Source organism: Falco biarmicus, chromosome 16 (genome assembly GCF_023638135.1).
Source record: "Falco biarmicus isolate bFalBia1 chromosome 16, bFalBia1.pri, whole genome shotgun sequence".
Classification (NCBI taxonomy): Eukaryota; Metazoa; Chordata; class Aves; order Falconiformes; family Falconidae; genus Falco; species Falco biarmicus.
In genome coordinates this window covers 179222-198445 of record NC_079303.1, presented here as the reverse complement: position 1 = coordinate 198445, position 19224 = coordinate 179222, and the positions used below count along the sequence as shown (strand labels likewise).

The 19224-nt window shown below is 56.2% G+C and overlaps 1 protein-coding gene across 33 annotated transcripts in view; it reads right to left on the bottom strand.

The window, feature by feature from the left end:
- Nucleotides 1-2211: 2211 nt before the first annotated feature.
- LOC130159617 (voltage-dependent L-type calcium channel subunit alpha-1S-like) overlaps nt 2212-19224 on the bottom strand; it is a 75259-nt gene continuing 58246 nt past the window's right edge. For 24 of the 33 annotated variants that reach the window (XM_056361394.1, XM_056361392.1, XM_056361395.1 and 21 more), the window contains 14 exons: nt 12530-12658; nt 11820-11885; nt 11213-11304; nt 10572-10731; nt 9888-10015; nt 9374-9470; nt 7885-7987; nt 7300-7401; nt 7053-7177; nt 5850-5978; nt 4919-5118; nt 4223-4287; nt 3633-3742; nt 2212-2706 (listed from right to left, as the gene is read on the bottom strand). In XM_056361394.1, coding sequence (XP_056217369.1) covers nt 2446-2706; nt 3633-3742; nt 4223-4287; nt 4919-5118; nt 5850-5978; nt 7053-7177; nt 7300-7401; nt 7885-7987; nt 9374-9470; nt 9888-10015; nt 10572-10731; nt 11213-11304; nt 11820-11885; nt 12530-12658 — 1767 coding nt within the window. In that variant the 3' untranslated portion in view covers nt 2212-2445. Of the gene's footprint in view, nt 2707-2947; nt 3065-3578; nt 3743-4222; nt 4404-4918; nt 5119-5849; nt 5979-7052; nt 7178-7299; nt 7402-7884; nt 7988-9373; nt 9471-9887; nt 10016-10571; nt 10732-11212; nt 11305-11819; nt 11886-12529; nt 12659-16946; nt 17004-19224 lie in introns of those variants that run through there. The other 9 variants (XM_056361417.1, XM_056361418.1, XM_056361387.1 and 6 more) reach the window with 9 other exon arrangements.

Genomic DNA, 19224 nt, shown 5'->3' with positions numbered 1-19224 from the left:
CACTGACACGCACACGCACGCACCCGTCGCCACACACACTCCTGCACACACTTACACACACACGCTCTCTCTCTTGCCATGTTGCACGGCGCTCTGCACCCTGGGGAAGCTGGCTTGGCATCTGCTGGGATGGGTAAGTTCCAGGGCACGTCGTGCTCACACAGCATCGAGGGGATGAGCAGGATACGGCCTTTTCTCCTGCAAGGGTATGCGCGTTTCTCTTCCTTTGTGCCTGGGGGCCACGTTTGCAAGGATACCTGGGTCGGGTGTGGACTGCTCACCCTGAGCTGCCGTTTTCTCTGAGGCCGGGCCCATCCCCACCAAAGCTCCAGGCAGAGATGGGCAGCAATAGTGCTTGGTGTTCCTGGCCCTATCTTTCTACTCCTGCCCTTCTGCCAGACATGTCACAAACCAGACCTCTCCCCCAGTTCAGCTAGAAACCAACTCGAGAAAGACTCCTCATATGCTAGTTTGGGGCAAGTCATACCCTGTGCAGCCCCAGACCCCAGCAGAGGGTGCAAAGGCACTGCCCCATCACTGCAGTATGTCCCCACCACAGTGTCACCCTTTGTGTTTGGAGTCCCCAGTGAGCACCCACCTGCCTTGGAAAGTGGCACACACAGTCCTGCACCTCACTAAAGGGACCAGGAAACCATCACCATTCACCTTGTAACTAATGAAGCACATCCTTGACATCCCCCCGGCAGAGCAGATGCCAGAGCCTCATTGGCAACCATCCCATGCCCCTTCCTCAGGAGCAGGTGGGTGTATCTGTGAGTGTGGGTGTAAAGGGGTGTATGTCCTGCCCCAGGGCAGTGAAGCAAGAACAAGGGATGCATCAGCTGTTCCTATGACATCCCTGCTGATTGCCTTCATCCCCTTGGGGGAAAGCTGTCTGCGCTGCCATGTCCCCACACTCAGGCTGCAGCTGGAGCTCAGCAACAGCCATTTCCCTTTTATTAAGTTAACAAATAAATGCCCTGCTGGAGAGCAGGCAAGCTCTATTGATTCAGCATCTCCCCCAGGACCCATCAGTTTGCTGCATTTTAATATATATTAGGCAAGGAAGAACCCTGCATTACCCAGTTTGGCTGGGCTGGGGGCCCTCTGGAGCAAGATCCCAGTGAAAGAGATGGCCTGGAGAGATGGGGCTGCCTCAGCGCTTGGCACCCAGCCCCCACCTGGGGCACTGAGATCTGTAAAGCTATACCGCTGAGCAGACCCATTCCCCTAGACCAGGGGTCCTCAAAGTACGGCCCGCAGGCCCTATATGGCCCCCCAGGGTCCTCAATCTGGCCCCTGGTATTTACAGACCCCCCCGCCGCCCCCCTCTGCCGGGGGTTGGGGGGGGGAAACCAAGCAGATGCAGATTACTTCCTGCCACTTAACCTGCGCTTTAATTAAAAAGTTTAATTAAAAAGTTTGAGGACCCCTGCCCTAGAGGAATAACCTCAGCTGCTACTTGATACCAGGCAGCAGTGGACAGCGCAGAGGCAGTACTGGGCAGTACTGCCATGGGCATGCAGCAAGTGCTGTGCTCCCCATGCTCTCCTGGCTGTGGCATCTCCAGCCTGTCCCCTGCAGAGCAGTGGGGATGTCTGTGGGCTGGATGAGACCCTCCTGTGGGCCGGACTGACCAGTTAGTACCCAAGCCCGACAACAGTGTTTGGAGATACCTGAAGTGACAGAAATTGCATCGCAGTGGCCAGCTCTCCTCTTGGTTAGATCCAGGGCTGTCATACTGATGTGGACACGCTCTCTCACACCTCTGTCGCATCCCCAGTTTCTTACACAGTTGGGAGATTGAGCCAAGAAGGCCCCAGGCCTCACTGTGGCACAAAGCCTGTGCCTGCCTGCTGCCCCAGCCCAAAGCAGATCTGCCATTTGTCTTCCAACAGGACATGCTTGGCTGCAAGCAGGAGGAATACCCTCCAGCAGAGACATAAGGATGCCGTCCAGCTGCGGGGATACCAGGAGACCCGCAGTGTGGCACCCTCAAATGGTTAGTTGAGGCATGAGCACTTGGGAGCAGGGTCAGATCTCCCTCAGCATGGGGACTGGAGGCTGCCTGTGAATCACCACCAGCTCTGATTAAATGTGTTCTCGCATTTGCAGCCCTCTCCCCAGGCTGGGCTAGGCAGCAAGCAGCCGTGGGCACAGGCTGTGAAGGCAGGGTGGCAGAGGAAGGAGGGGACAGGGGGATCCACAGAGTCACACAGCAGGAACACTTTAATGACCTGTCCAGCTCTTGCAAGACCCTGCGGGCACAGCATTATCCTGTCCTGCACCAGCATCCTGGAGACCCAGCCCAAAAATCCTCCTGCAGCTGGATAGAGCCCATCAGGACCCCAGGTAGAGAGGGGGATCAGTGCGGCATTGCTCCAGTAACCCCCCCCTGCAAGCTCCTGAAGGGACCGTGCCCACTGGGCTGCATTGGCAGGTCACTCACAGGCGGGTGGCGGTGGTGGTCTTTTGGGAGGGGGCTGTGCTGAGCTCTGGGGAGATGCCTAGTGACGCAGCCGAGGTGTCCTGGGGGGCAGAGTCAGTTTTTGTACCCTGCGGTGTTTCTCTTCCCTTTAACAGCTCCAAGGCTGCCTTCTCCACTTCATCCATCTCCAGCTGGCTGCTGGCTGCCATCTCGTCCCTGGTCACTGCTATGAAGGATGGGTCACAGGCCAGAGCCACAAGGCCCCCAGAGATCAGAGCCTGCAGCAGAGGATGGGGTCACAGCCTGGTGTGTGTTTAGTCTGTAGAAGTGTCCCAGGCTGCAGGCAGCCCACCCTCACCACCTTTTCCCTGCTGTGCTGGCACACACCTGCTGCTCATGCTCATAGCGAAGCTTTGCCCTCCAGCCTCCCAACCTGGCATGAGCATGGCACCCCGGCCAGCCCCTTTCACTCCCTGGCAGCCCTGCCTCTTCCTCTGCCAGGCTGTGTCTCTGCCTTACCTCCTGAATGAGGAAGGTGATGGGCAGGGTGGAGGATGTGCTTGGGTCACCACTTTCACCCTGCTGGTACCCTGAGCTGGACTCTGTTCCTGTCACAATGCCACCTTCTCCAGGCAGCTGGGCAAGAGGAGCAAAGTACTGCAGCCTGGACTTGTGCAATTCCCATGGAAGATCCCTCCCATATTCGTGTGGAGGCTGCAGGTACTGTCCCCAGCCTAGGCATGCGCTCCCATTCTGCCAGAAACTCTTGGGTTCAGGACACCACCCGCAACGGGACCAGCAGGACCATGTGGGCAAAGAGAGCTGGGAACCAGACCCTTATCTCCTGCCACAGCACTTGCCAGGTGATGAGGCACTGTGGCCAGCCAAGGGCAGCCAGGGAGTGTGAGAGCAGATCTGATGCACCCCTTTTTTCTGCCCTGGCTCTGGAGGCAGCCAGGGAGCCAGAGAGATGCTGCTTTGAGCTATCCCAGCTTGGATGAGCACCCTGTGCCTGCTGCAGCAGTGGGGTGAGGGCCTGTCTCCTTCCCTGAGCTGATCAGAAAGGAAAGCTCCAGTAAGGCTGGCTTCATGGCCGGCAGCTCTAGAGACTGGCTCCTCCCCAGCACAGCCTTTCCCAGGAGCAGAAGGAGGTTCACCAATGTCCCACACATTGCTGTCTCAGGGCATACATTGCCCCCTTTACCTCCTGGGGGAGAAGGTGCAGCTCTGATGATGGGTGAACTCCAGCGGTGGCCCCTTGTCTCCTGCTCAGTCTCCACTGCAGCCTCTTCATGGGTAGGGGGTGGTTGAGCTCTGGGAGAGGGAAAGGTGGGGACATTAGATGGGCACAAAAGCAAGGACACCACTGCTGCCCAGAGCTGGGAATGGGTGTTCTGGGTTAACTAGACTGGGGGAACCAAAGAATTTAGAAGTTCAGGACCAACTGAAGTCCCAGTGTCTGCCCACTGCCCTGTGCCGGCTTCCCACTCACACTGGGAAGGAGAAGTTCCTGTTTGTGGAGATGAACATGGTCTTTTGGCCCTGCTGCCCAGGGGTGGCCATTCCTCCCTCAGCCCAAGGCACTGGATCCATCACCCCAGAGGGTTGGAAGGTGGGAGGATGGTCTCCTATAAGTCTCCAGACAGGTCCCACTGTGCTCGGGGCTCTCAAATAACCTTCAAGTTGTTGGGGTCTGCGTCTCCTCCTCCTGCCCACCAACATCAGCCCTTTCCCCCTGCCCTGGCCTTTGGGCTGGTCCAGATCCCCCAGCAGAGGAATGATGCTGAGACTCACCCCGTGCTGGATGCCTGGGTGCTGCTGAAACCGTCTTCCTCAGCACCTCGTCCTCATATTCCATCCTGGCAAGGGCAGGCAGGTGGGTCAGCCTGAGCAGGGACCCCTGCACCCAGGGGTGCAGCCCTCCCCACCTTCTCCACCCTGGGGAATGCAGCTGGGGGCAGACCAGTAGGGGCACCTGGGACGGATGAACAGGGTGGAGACACCAAGAAGTAGTATTAAGTACATCCTCTTATAACGGTAACTGTTGTCCCTTGTACCTGTGCCCAGGAAGGTGCTGGTGGCCTCTACCTGGCCTTGGCACTGAGAGATTGGCAGGGAAGGGGGAAGGGCTGTTCATCCCTGGAGCCCTGCTGTCCACCTCAATCCTCACGGCACTGAGATGGAGTGATGGGAAGGACAAGAAGGGCACGCAGGGAATCACACACACTGACTCACATCCCAGGGGCTGAATTTCTGCACAAAGCTCCTGTGACCATGGAGCCACTTCCACAGCCATCGTTCAATGCCTCCCCCAGTCTGCAGGGACCTCGCTGCTGCAACTCGGCCACTTCTCCAGACCTTACCCATCCAGGAAGACCCTGGGCAAGACTGATGTACAGCCAGCTGCCAGCACAGCCCCTCTGGGAGCTACCAGGCATGGCCCAGCTCTGCCCCTCCTCACCCGCCCACATGAGGCTCGCCAGCCCTTACCCCTCCAGCCAGTTGTTGCTGTTGGCATTGTTGCTGTTGGTATTGCCTTCCTGGGGGAAGTCATCAAGGAAGACAGGGGAATCGAGGTCCTCGCTGCCCACCTCCAAGAACTGCAGGGGCCTCTGGCTGGCCACTTGGGGCTGCAGAGGGCTGCTGGGCTCCAGGAAGCTGTCGACCTGGCCAAACAAGCCACCTGTTCTCTGCAACCAACAGGGAGGGCATCAGGGGCTCACTGGGCTGTTCTGGGGCCATTCCCATGGGAGGAGACGTGTGGGGGTGCCCATGGGAACAGCAGTCTTCTGGTCTGTCTACTTGGGCCTCACAGACCACATGGTTTCAAAAGCCTGACTGCCTTGGTAGGGAAGAACAGAGGCACTGAGGGGTGATGGTCACATAGCAGCACTGGGATTGGAGCCAGCCCTGTGCATGGCAAATCCTGCCACCTCTGTGGGACAGCCTGAGCTAGTGAAACCTCTGAACACAGCAGGAGTTGCAACCCTGCAACACCACACCTGCCCAGGCTGTCTCAAAGACTCCCAGGGAGTGGGAAGTGAATCTGTTTCTGCTCTGGTAATGATAACACCTGAGCTACCCTGCCTTAGCCTGATGGAAGGTGTGAATGGGTCCCTCCAAACCTGTGGGTAAACATTCAGCACACCCCGGCCAGGCATATGAGCAGGGTCCTTTTACAGAGGGGAAACTGAGGCGGAGAACAGGTTGCCCAGGATGACTCAACCAGGATGTCCTAACGCTCAGGGAGAGGAAAGAAGTGCTGACCCATCCTTGTGGTCCACACTGCCTTCCATGGTCAGGCTTACCTCTGTGGACTGTCCTCCAGCTGCTGGTAGCCACACTGACCCACCACCAACACATTAAAATGGGGACTTGGGGCGACCACCACCACCTGGGGTGCCCTGAGGGCTGCACTCACCCTGTATATCCCTTCCTCCATGGCAGCCTCCACCATTGCTCTTTCCAGCTCCTCCTCAGCAGTGAGGTCCCCAGAAATGGCCCGATGGATTTCAGGAGCAGCTTCTTCTTCAATGCTCCTCAGCCCAGCCTGGTGGGGACAAGAAGGCATGGCTGGATGTGGCCTGGCCCCACCACACCTCTCACTTTGGGCTTTGGACAAGGAAACACAATGAATCACGTTCACTAGGTAAGCCACGCTGCTCTGCCAGGTCTCCTACCAGGGACAGGCCATGGGTCGCCCTGCAACTGGCTGGTTCTGTGCTTGGTGAAAATAGCTTCTGGGCTAATGCTGTCCCACAAAGGGGTATGCTAAGGGCAGCCTAACGAAGGGCTGAGCTGGTGATGCACAAAGAGTAGCTGTGCCTTTGTCCCTGACCTGGAGATAGCTGATCTGGGGCCTGGCTCTGTTGCTTGCCTTGCACCTTTTGTTCCTGGTGTTATATCTCTACAAGTTATTTCTTCTCTATAAGGTCAGGAAAAGCTGGGGACATCCCAGCTGCTCTGGCCAGGTACCTAAATCCTCTCCTGTCCTACCCTGACAGCACCCTTGAGGGCTGTTGTGCAGGCTTCTCTAACTGCAGTGGTCCTGCTCAAGATGAGCCACACCAACCCCACTCCGCATGATGTTGCACTAGGCAAAGTGCAACAAAGTGCACAAAGAAAGATGACACAGAGAGCACCAGGCACACAGAACTACCTGCAACACTGCTAAGGTGAGGAAAAGGAGAAGGCCCTGGGAATGGAGAAGAGTAGGTGGATAAGGGCCTGGATGAGCAGCATTTGGCCCAGACATTGGTTTGTGGAGGGGGTTTCCAAATCTTAGAAACTGCTTGGTGAGGCCCCAGACCCTGCTGAGCCCTCTCTGTGGCCAAAGTCAGGAGGGCAGGGAGCTGAAAATCTCCTTTGCTTCTGGAGTTACCTGCACCCTGGACACTAAGGTCACCCTCAGCAGCGGGGTGCTCATGGCCGGTTCAGCACTTAGGGCCACCTCATTTCCAGAGACCAAGGCACAGAGGTCCCCATGTGTCACTGCAGCTCTGTCTCTCACCTTGGACTTTCCTGAGCTGGGGGAAGCCTCTTGCCTGATCTGCAGAGCTCCCCACCACACCCTGCCTGCCCCCAGGAAGGGTCACCCCTCCAACACCACCCACATACTACCAACCTGGATCTCCACAGGGTTCTTCTTGGGCCGGTACCCGTAATACTCCTCCTGGCGCTTCATGAACTTCCTGAAATGCTCTTGGATGAGGAAAGTAGCATAGAATTTGCCCACTGTCACTTCATCATCTGGAGGGGAGGAAACCAACCTGACGATACTGCCTATCACAAGGCCCTGGAGCTGTCAGAGCAGTTGAGACCCTGACCAGATGTCCCTCTGCCCCTCTGGGAAGTACCATCATGTGGCATACCTCCAATAGGTGGGATGACCTGGTCCAAAAGCTTCATACTTGTTCTCTTCCAGATTTTTTTGATAATGGCTCTGAGTTCCTCGTTGGACTGCTCAAAGTTACCTGCAAGAAAAGTGAGCAGGACAGAGTGGTTCATTCCCAGGGGAATGTGAACATGAGTGAAGAAAAAGCATGTGAAAATCTGGTGCAGGGAGAGATCAGACTACACTCAACAGTGCAGGAAGGGAGGCTGGTGGCTGTACATTGTGGCAGAGACGGTAACTGGATCAGAACCACTCCTCAGCTGTTCAGGGCTAAGTTATTCAGCTGGGGTGGCATTGGTTCACTCCAGGGCTGCAACACATGTGCCTGCAGCTAATAATGTCCTCCAGGCTTGGTTTCAGCAGCCCCATGCACATGGCCATGGTCTCTGGTCCAATGAGGTAATTAATAGCATGAAGCTAAGGGTTGCACCAGAGGGTCTAGCCTCATAGGCAAGTGCCCTGAGGTCCCTGGACAGAGTAGAACAGTGTGTAACCAGCACCCTGCAGCACAAGAAGAGGGTCACCCCATCAGGCCATAGAGGCAGACAGGAGCATAACTTACCTTCTGTCTTGATCTTGAGGGCTGTCCTCACCAGTGCAAAGAGAGTTGCATTGAAAGTGACAGTGCCATCGCTGTTCAGGGGCATGTTCATGCACACCAGACGCTGCAAAGCAAACCAACACCTGTGACTCCAGGCACCAGAGCAGTCTGGCAGCTCCCCACAAACACACAGCCTGTCCTGGCCAGAGGGCAGCCACACTGGCCAGAGAGAGGCTCTGCTCAGGGCACTGAGCTGCTGGTCAAAGAGCCCTCCCAGCTCTATCCAGGCCCACGGGGCTCTGCACCAGTGCTTGGCAGCACACAGGCCACGGGCAGCAACATTGCTGATCCTAACCAGCCAGCTAAACCAGATGAAGCTACAGGGAGAACCAGGTCAGATCTGTGGAAATAACACAATCTATGGGGCATTGGTGCCACCGGAGAAAATAATAGAATCATTTAGGTTGGAAAAGACCTTTAAGATCATCAAGTCCAAACATTAACTTAGCACTGCCAAGCCCACCACTAAACCATGTCCCTAAGCACCACATCTACATGTCTTTTAAACACCTCCAGGGATGGTGACTCAATCACCTCCTTGGCCAGCCTGTTCCAGTGCCTGACCACCCTTTCAGTGAAGAATTATTTCCTAATATCCAATCGAAACCTCCCCTGGATGAACTTGAGGCCGTTTCCTCTTGGTCTATCACTTGTTACTTGGGAAAAGAGATGTATACCCATGTCACTACAACCGCCTTTCAAGTAGTTGTGGAGAGCAATAAAGTCTCCCCTCAGCCTCCTTTTCTCCAGGCTTAACAACCAGCCAGCAAGAGACACAGTATTGCTGTCAGGGAGATGGGAGTAATTCTGCATTGTGCTCCACTCTCCAAAAAGTGCCCCAGGCTGCTGTGAGGGATCTGGGGATCAAAACTCCTAATGAGTTTGCTTAAGACCCACAAGGGTTTACACCAGTGCCTAAGCCCCTGCCCGTGTGGTTTACACGTTGAGTCCCACACAGGCCCTGGACTTGCGCACAATGAGCTAAGCCAGGTAAAGTGTACTGATGCATACAGAGATGGTGTTTCCAGCTCCCTCAGTGCTATCAGCCCTTGGAAACAAAATTCTACAGCCCAGTTGGTATGGCCAGGTACTCAGGCCCAGAATTTCTCCTGCAGCAGATGCAGATGTGGGGCACACCAGTGTGGCTCGGGAGTCCCTCTGCACGGAGCGGTCCAGGTTGGGCGGAGACCCCCCCCCAGTGTGGGGCTGAGCACAGGCAGTTCCTTATCTCCAGGAGCCTGAAACATCAGCTCCGTGCAGGTTAACAGCATCTCTCCTTGCCTCCAGAATACTCTCTTCCATTAAACACAAGAGGTCAGAGCATGCATATAAACCATTATGCTGGGAAGCTGGCTGGATCGTCACCCTCAGCCTCTCTAGGGAGGAAGCAGACACAGCTTGGGGAAGGTGACCCTGTGCCCACACACCCTGTCACCCCCTTGGCTCTTACCTTACAAGCTACACGGTGCGGGCAGAACTTTCCGAAGCCCAGGGGAGGCTGGATACGTCTCAGCAAAGTCACTACATCCAAGTGTTTGATTCTGCCCCTGCAGAGATGACAAACTGCATCAGCAGGTGGACAGTGGTTCAGGCAGGGGCTGGGTGGGTTCATGCTTGCAGCCTGCCCTGTGCTCCTGTGGTGGGCAAATCCCTACACTTCCCTATGCTCCTCTTGGGGAAAGCAGCTGTTCCTCATGGCACCAGACAGCAGATAAAGGTGTGCAGTGGCATGGGAAGAGCTGGCAGCATCACCTGGGCTGGATGAAGAGGGGACTGGAAGTCTTATGTCCCCAAACCTCCTGATGGCTTGTATCAGCCCTGGAATATGCTGGCAAGTCCACATCCACCTCTGAGACACTGGGAACTAACTCTTAGTGCCACAGCTCTATTGTGTGTCTAAGGGCAGCCAGCCCCAGGCTTCCCACAGACCATCCCCTCTGTGCCATGCATCCCCTGTCACTCACTTGGCCTCAGGGTCATACTCAGCCCAGATCCGTTTGAACTCGTCCAGGTGATGGGGCCCAAGGATGGACCAGTCACGAGTGAGGTAGTCAAAGTTATCCATGATGACCGCCACAAAGAGGTTAATGATCTGAGGGCAGAGGAGTTGATGTGAAGGACACGAGTTAGGGCAGGGCCAAGCACTCAGCAGGTCCCTTGGCAGAGGAACAGCAAAAGCCTTCACAGCTGGCAGCACAGAACAGGGCAGTGCTGCGCACAGGCCCTACCCAGGACCATGGGAAAATGCAGGCAGATGTGCTCAGGAGGAGAAGCCTGAGTTCCCCTGGAGCCAGGGGATGCTGTGGGTCACCCCATGCAGGAATGGACCTCCCACCCAAGGAGATCATGTTAAAGGCTGCAGCAGGCACAGGACCTTTCCTCGCCACCCTTGTGAGAGCCAACATAGACACATCTGGATGGCAGCACATGGAAGCTGTCTGTGGGAAGGAACTAATGGGGGATCCTGGGCCTGACAGGAATGCGGTGCCAAGTTTGCAGCATGGCTGGGTTGATGGGCTGGGGGGTGATGCCCCTAGGAAGAGGGTGCTGTGGGCTCAGCCCCATGAGATGCAAATCTAACTCAACACCAGGGACTACCCAGGGCCAGGACAGGGGTGCCGAAGGGAGCCCCGTGGAAGCCAGCATACCAGGAAGGCACAGAGCATGTAGAAGCTGATGAAATAGAAGTAGGCAAAACCCGTGCCGCAGGTGTACTCCTCGCCCTCAGCAAAGTCTGACTCAGGGTCACACAGCTTGCCGTAGCTGCAGTCCAGTAGGATCTCCTGCCAGGCCTCACCAGTTGCACACCTGGGGAGAGGGGATGCCTGCTCGTCCTTCAGCATGATGAGCTGGGCATGCAGGGAGGGCTGTGGCCAGCCCAGCACACAGGGGGATGGGGAGCCACTGGGAAAGGAGCAGCCAGGATCTTGGGCTTGGGCTGCTGTGGGGAGTCTCCTATTCAAAGCTCCAAAGTGAAGCATTTGGAACTGAGGAAAGGCTTGGACTGAGCTGTTGCTTCCCCTTGAGTTTCCTCAAGATTCACAAATTAAAATCCAGTCTTGGAAAGAAACATCGAGAATAGAAACCCCAAAGTGCCTCTCTCTCCTCCAACTCAGCTGCACCAAGCAAACCTGAAATGTTTCCACTGCTTCAAGAGATTTTTCTGTAGGGCAAAAAAGAAATCAACCAGAGAAATGCTGGTCTCCCTCACTCCAGGCTGGTGGGCTCCCATGCTGACTCTGAGCCCAGCTCGCTTCTGAAGATGTTAGCTCACCAAGACAAGACTGACCTGAAGAGCAGCAGCACAGCTTGTGGAAAGGTTTGGAAGTTGTTGTTTCGGTTGATCTGGGTCCCATCCACCATGGCAATCTTCCCAAACATCTGTAAATCACCTTTTCAGCATCACAGCACCTTTCTCAGGCACCAACTACCTTCCAGAGCACCCCTGTCCCTGAGCTCCTCTTCCTCTTGTTTACTTGGTTTTGGGTGTCCCCAGAAGAGACTGAAACTGGGTTGTGGGTGCTCTGGGGCTCACAAGCTCCTTGGACATTCCTGCCTATGCTGAAAATGCCCCTGTCTATGCTGCATTTCTTCCGGGCCAAGGAGACAAGGTCTTCTGAACCAGGCACAAGCACTGGTGACTGTGTCTAGGTTGTGTCTTTGACTCTGAAAGTGCTATTTGCTGTATGCCTCAGTTGAGCTAGCTGCAGCCTGAGGATGGAAGGAGGCTGCTGGGGCTGTAAACATCCTTGCAGACCAGGGTAAAATGGTCCCATCATGTGCAAAGTCCAGGGAGTGCCTGGCAGACAACCTAGTCCCTTTCCATCCCATCTCCCCAGATGCTATTAGGCTCAGGGCATCTGCTCAAGACCAAATCCCACCCCTGTGCCTCTCACCTGCATCCCGATCACAGCATAGATGAAGAAAAGCATCACAATCAACAGGGCCACGTAGGGCAGAGCCTGTGACAAAAGGACCACGGCTTATGTGAGACAACAGCCCAGCATCAAGGCAACCCAGAGACAGGAGCTTGAGTCTGGAGCTACTGTGTGAGGCCAGCATCCTGGCCGCCATGTGGGGAGTGGATAGCTTGCTTTCTGCCTGCTCCTCTAACCACCCTCCCACCAGCCCCACTGTCCAGTTGTAATGCATGGGCAGGTTATGCCAGCCCCCGGGGGAGCATCAGGTCTCTGCAGCTGGGACAAAGGCTGAGCATAACACAGGAACGCCCAGGGCTGAGGGAACTGCCCAGGCTCAGGGGCTATGTGCTGAGATGCTGCAGAATGCTCTTGAGCTACCCACTTGGTGCAGAGCCCAGCCTCGCTGGGACTGGGGCTGGTGGACCTGGGCAGGCCCTGCCTGTTTGCTCAGCCCAGCACTGACACACGGTGTTGTCAGCCAGGGAGCCCTCCCACATCTTCACGCCCATACAGGAATGTTCTCCTGTACAGCACAAGCCCCTGGTCCAGTTTAAGGCCAGCAGCCTACCAGCACTGGAGCTTTCTTCTGCCTGGTGAGGACAGACTGCTCACGCAGCTGCCCTGAGGATCAGAACTTGCTGCCAGTCCAGGGCACGTGCTTGTCTGGGAGGGGAACACTCACATACCTGGAAAGACTTGATGAAGGTCCACAGGAGGGTCCTGACACCTTCCCCCCGGCTCAGCAGCTTCACCAGCCGCATCACCCGGAACAGTCGGAAGAAAGTGATGGAGACACGAGAATTGTCATCAGAGTCCTGCAGGCAGAGCAGAACACTTGGTGGGTGTCAGGTGCTGATGCCTCCAGGCAGACAAGAGAGGGTCCAGATCCTGGGGGGTGGAAGGGTAATGACATTCCCTCCCCCAGGCACCAGTCCTGGTCCCTGCAGCCCTTGCCTGCATGGAGGACCAGACTGAAAAGAGGATGTGCTGGCACCTTCCCTCCAGCCCTCCCAATATGTTCATCTCCCCAGCTCCATTGTCTCACATCTCTGTCCCCAGGCTGCTGGGATGCCCGATTATGAGTATGAGAGTAATCCTGTTAGCCAGAGGGATGGGACACTGCAGGGAGAAAGGCATGCTGTAAGGCAGGCTGGGAGAGCTGTGCTGTTCACCACACGCATGCCAGACAGGGCCACCCAAGGACAGGCTCAAGTCCCTGAAGGCTTTCGCCCAGCATGCACCATATGGGATTCTCCCACCTTAGGGCCTGCTTGTAAGGTGAGCTGTAGGCCAGGCACAAGAAGGGTTAATGATGGCTGTTTAAGTACATAAAGGCTGGTTTGGGAATGTCCCAGCATGGCTTTCAGGGACCAAAGGAGGGACTGAAGGCGGGGTGGGCCTGGGGCGGCACTGCTCAGCGTCACCCCTACCTGCAGTGATGCCTGCTTTCTTGGGGTGGCTGTGGGCCCCTCCTTGGAGGGGTGAACAGCTGTGTGCCAGGGCTGGGGACTCCTTGATTCAGGGCAGAATTGTCAGGAAGGAGGGGGTTCAGCAGGCACAGGTCCTGGGCCCAAAGGGCCAGGTTTTGTCTGGGAACACCCAGGACACTGGCAGTTGGAGATGCCGAGGGCTTGGTCAGCTGCTCCCCTGGTTGCTCCAGCATGGCACAGACTCAGCCCCAGGCTCTACCACAAGGATCCATACAAAAAAAATAGAAACATAGAATCTTTAGGTTACCTTTAAGATCACCAAGTCCTAACATTAACCTAGCACTGTCAAGCCCACCGCTAAACCATGTCCCTAAGCAATGCATCTGTACGTGTTTTAAAGACCTCCAAGGATGGTGACCCCACTGCTTTCCTGGGCAGCCTGCTCCAGTGCCTGACCACCCTTTCGGTGAAGATGTTTTTCCTCATGTCCAACCTAAACCTCCCCTGGTGCAACTTGAGGCCGTTTCCTCTCGTCCTATCACTTGTTCCTTGGGAGAAGAGATGGATACCCACCTCGCTACAGCCTCCCGTCCGGCAGCTGTAGGGAGCCATGAGGGCCCCCCCGAGCCGCCTCCTCTCCAGGCTGAACCCCCCCAGTTCCCCCAGCCGCTCCTCAGAGCGCTTGTGCCCCAGCCCCTGCCCCAGCCCCGCTGCCCGGCTCTGGACACGCTCCAGCCCCTCACTGTCCCTCCTGAGTGAGGGGCCGAAACTGAACCCGGGGTTGGGGGTGCAGCTGCGCCAGTGCCGAGTGCAGGGGGACGGTCACTGCCCTGGTCCTGCTGGCCACACTGTTGTGCCACAAGCCAGGACGCTGTTGGGCTCCTTGGCCACGTGGGCACACTGGGGGCTCACGTTCAGTTTGCCGTCAGCCAGCCCCCCAGGCCCTTTCCCTCCGGGCAGTTCCCAGCCCCCTGCCCCCAGCCCGCAGCGCTGCGTGGGGCTGGTGTGACCCAGGTGCCGGACCCGGCACTGAGCCGTGTTGAACCTCCTACAACTGGCCTTGGCCCATCGGCCCAGCCTGCCCAGATCCCTCTGCAGAGCCTCCTGCCCTCCCCCACATCAACGCTCCCCCCAGCTTGGGGCTGTCTGCAAGCTTACTGAGGGAGCGCTCGATCCCCTCATCCAGATCATCGATATTAAACAGGAGTGGCCCCAGCACTGAGCCCTGGGGACACCCCGTGTGACCGGTGCCAGCGGGATGTAACCCCATTCCCCACCACTCTCTGGCTTGGCCATCCAGCCAGCTTTTAACCCAGCACAGAGCACACCCGTCCTGGCCACGAGCAGACAGTTTCTCCAGGAGATGCTGTGGGAGATGGTGTCAAAGGATTTGCTAAGGTCCACAAGGACAACATCCACAGTCTTTCCCTCAGCCACTCAACAGGTCATCTTGTCATAGAAGGAGATCAGGTTCAAGCTGGACCTGCCTTTCATAAACTTGTGCTGGCTGGGCCAGATCCTCTGGTTGCCCTGCCCCTGCCATGTGATGGTGCTCAGGACAACCTGCTCCATAACCTTCCCTGGCACCAAGGTCAGGCTGAGAGGCCTGTAGTTCCCCAGATCCTCCTTCCTGCCCTTCTTGTGGATGAATGTCACATTGGCTACCTCCCAGTCTTCTGGGAGGTCCCCAGTTAGTCAGGGCTGCCGACAGATGATGGAGAGCAGCTTGGTGAGCTCCTCTGCTGGCTCCCTCAATACCCTTGCGTGGATCCCACGCGGTGCCATAGACTTGTGTGTGTCTAAATAGAGCAGCAGGTCACTAACTACTTCCTCCTGGACTGTGGGGACTTCATTCCACTCCTCATCCCTGTCTTCCAGCTCAGGGGCTGGGTACCCAGATGGAACCTGGTCTTGCTGTTAAAGATTGAGGCAAAGAAAGCATTAAGCACCTCAGCCTTTTCCTCATCCTTTCTGGCAATGTTCTGTGCTGCATCCAATAAAAGATGAAGATTCTCCTTAGCCCTCTTTTGGTTTCTAATGTATTTGTAAAAACTTTTTTTTGTTCTATTTTATGGCAGTGAGCAGCCTGAGTTCTAGCTGGGCTTCCACCTCTCTAATCTTCGCTCTGCAGAAATTTGTGACATACTTTTAGTCCTCCAGAGTTGCCTGCCCCTCCCGTGGGTGGTAAACTCTCCATTTCCCCTCCTAGTTCCAGCCAAAGCTCTCTGCTCAGCCAGGCCAGTCTTCTCCCCTGCTGGCTTGTTTTTTGGAAATGGGGACAGCCTGCTCCTGTGCCTTTAAGACTTCTTGAAGAATGTCCAGCCTTCCCGGACCCCTTTGCCCTTCAGGACTGTCTCCCAGGGGACTCTGCCAACCAGGCTCTTAAACAGGCCAAAGTTGTCCCCCAGAAGTCCAAGGTAGCAGTTCTGATGAACATCCTCCTTATTTTTCCAAGAATTGGAAATTGTATCATCTCATGATCATTGTGCCTAAGACATCCTTTGACCAACACATCACCCACCCGTCCTTCCCTGCTTGTAAGCAGAAGGTCCAGGAGGCATCTCGCCTGGTCGCCTCACCGACCAACTGTGTCAGGAAGTTCTTCCACACACTCCAGGCACTGTTCATCCCAACTGCCATGACTGCTTGGAATATCTTTCCCACTGCCACCTTGGCCTCTCAGAGCTTTACTGCTGCCACTGGATCCCCCTCACTCCCATCATCCAGCTCACTTGCTTCCAGCTATTTCAGGGCAACAGACCCCATCTGCAAACACCCCTCCCAGCAGCTCCATTTTGCCCAGTCTGGCATTTCTGAGTTCCCAGGGCTGCAATGGACAACACCATCTCCTCTCCCCACGTCTCTTTCTTTTGCCTTTCACTCTCCTAGTGCCTAGCACCTGCCCAGAGAGCATGGTGGTCAGGAACATCTCATCAGCTCCAGTGCATCATGTCCCCACCATCAGGACCTGGGCAGTGCCTAGCAAAGGCCAGCCTGTCCTCTGCAGTTCCCAACACCAGGGCCCTGGGAGCCCTGGGAAGAGGCTCTAGCTCATGGGACCCTGCAGCCAGCCCCTGCCTGTTTTCAGAGTTCCTACGGGAGCTCCTATGGGCCAACCCAGGGCATCTCACCCCACTGCACCCCCATGGTGGTCTCAGCCACCAGCACAGGGCTTGACCCACTCAGCCTCCCAGCACATCAGGCCAGGAATCATGGTACACAGTCAGCCCCCTGAGGGAAAGCATGGTGCAAGAGTTACCTCTCTAACCATTTCTCCAGCTAACAGTTTCAGAGGCTGTAATCGTGCAGGCCAGTCCCTTCAGAGGAACCATGCCAAGTGGCCTGCCCTCAACAGCCAAGAACACCTTTGTTAGATGCCCCATTCAGGTCAGGTATTGCAGTGCTGGAGGGCAGGACTGGGCCAGCAAATGGACTCAGGAGGGCTGGGGAACAGCCTGGTACATCTCAGGGTGGGAAGGGGTGCCTGTGTGTGAGGTGTCTTGCCCTGAGTCCCTCTCAGGAAGGGGAGCTGCACCGCAGAGAGAGCAGCTGGGTCTGGTGTAGTTTAATGACATGCAGGACACATGCAAACACTGGCCACAGGCACACTGGTACGGCCACGGGCAGCAAAGGGGAGAGGGGCGCACCACAAGCACATGCAGCTGATATTTACGATGCTATCACAGCCTCCGCTGAGGCAGTACAATCCGCCACTGGATGCAAGAACAGTCTGTCAAGAGAACAAGAAAGTCAGCAGGAGAAGTGAGGCAGGAACAAGAGGGATGGAGGGAGGGATGAGTGGTGGCAGAAGAAGACAACTTGGACACAGAAGGAAGAGTAAGATGGAAATTGAGGACAAGAGGAGGAGTACAGGGGAAGGACAGGCAGAGACCCACTGTCACAGGCTCACTGACAAGGCAAGATGACTTTTGAGGGGCAGAGGCAGCAGATGGATGGCCAGGGAGATGCACTGATCATGAAGGACTTACCCACGTAAGGAGTAAGGTGTGTATGGGCCAGGAAATCTGGGCTAAACCTCAGAACTGTGTAATTTTTCTGGTTCCCATGGTCACAACCCAGGTCAGGCCAGAGGTGGGATCTGGAGGCAAGCTGACCAGCTCAAGCCAACCCATGGCTCCTCCACAGCAAGCTGGGCTGCTTTCAGGAGGTAGGAGACAAACCCTTCCCTGCCTGGTACTGTTCACCCACCAACCCAAGAGGCAGGAACTGCTGGTCTGCACACACATCGGCACACACAAGGCACGTGTTCACACGCAGGGGTGTGCTTACACACACACACGCACAAACCCCTGAGGCTCCTCGAAGCTAGCTGGAGACACACTCTTCTCTGCAGAGACCCTAGGATACTTTGGGGCAGGGGGTATCCCAGTGCAGACACCAACACCTGACCCTCAGTGGGGTGGCCCAGCCCCAGTGCCCCTAGCACAGACCAGGTTTGTTCCTGGGTGCCCAGCCAGCGATTGCAGGAGGCTTTGGGTAGGCTGGGAGGGTTGGCCCTTGTGAAGGGACCAAGTTTCCAGGCCAGGCATTGGCAGGAGTGACATAGAAGCATGGACACTGCCAGCCCCCTACACTTCAGAGCTTGGGGTAGCATTGCCAGAGCAGCCCCCATCCCTACTTTCCCTTTGCCCCAGATCCCTCAATACCGTCTGGGATCTGGGGGAACTCAATGAACGGACAACCATGAAGATCTGGCTGTGGTGGCTAGCAGAGAGCTCCTGACAGCACAATTCTCCCCACCACCTCACCCTGACAGCCACACACAGAGACATGAGGGAGGAGAAAAAAAGAGGCAGAATGGAAAGAGAGAGGAGAGGACAGACTTTGCAAACCAGAGTGCCTGGCTGCTACCAGGAATGGCACAGCTGCTGCGAGGTGTCACTCACCACCCCTGTACCACAGTGCAAGCTTGTTTTGTGAAGGCCATCCTCCTGAAAACACTGTAGCCCCCCAAGGTCTGCCTGCACCTGCAAGGTGATCTGTGATGGGTTGCAGTGGTTGCAAACAGCTCCTGGGGGCCATAGGTAACAGATCCACCTTGTACTGACCTCTCAGCAGGGAGGACACTTACCAGAAGGGGGGGGGGGGTGAGTTTGCCCTCCCACCTCCTAATCCTCCTGCACATCACCAGATGGCTGAGAAAAGCTTGGTGATGCTAGTAGAGATGTGGGCTGGATAGAGAAGAAAGCACATGGAGGTGGCAGCTGGGAGGGGCCCTGCTCTAAGGAGGAGACATAAATGGTCACCGCGGCATGAGACCTGCCAGAGCAGGACTGTCTGTGATGGAGGTCCCTGAAGAGCCTGGGGGACTTGGTGGGGAAACCAGTGCTCCTACTGCTGCAGCGCCCAGACCTGGGGGAGAGGGCCAGGGAAGCTCAGGACATATAGGGCCGTTTGTGAAATCCTTCCTGGCCCTCTGCACAGCCCTGCCACAGCCAAAAGCATTGCAGCACGCAGGGCACAGCACCTGGGTCAGACCCTGCCAGCCTGGCCAGGGCACCAGACCCCTCCGGGTGCCTATGACCTGTGTCCCTGGGCACCCCCACAGACCCATGGCAAGCACAGCAGTACTTCGGCATCTGTGCCAGCTGACCCAGTCTCTCACTCCACAAGGACTGAAAATCACTGCCCAGTCCAGGGCCTTGAGCACCATTTGGACTTCATTCCTGAGTGATAACAGGATGGGGAAGGAGGTAGTGCATAGTGTATTAGGAAATTATATCCTACAGGCAATGGGAACCCAGTTCACAGGTGCAGAGAGCTGGGGGGCCAAGGATGGGGTCCTGGAGGATCTGGTGACAGATCAAAGCTGCTGGTACTGGCATGGAATCTGGGAGCTCATCAAGGCTGAGAAGCCCAGAGGCTAGAGGACGGCAGTATCAACATGCAAGTCTGCGCAGGGAGGTGCATGTTGCTGTCACAGGGGAGGA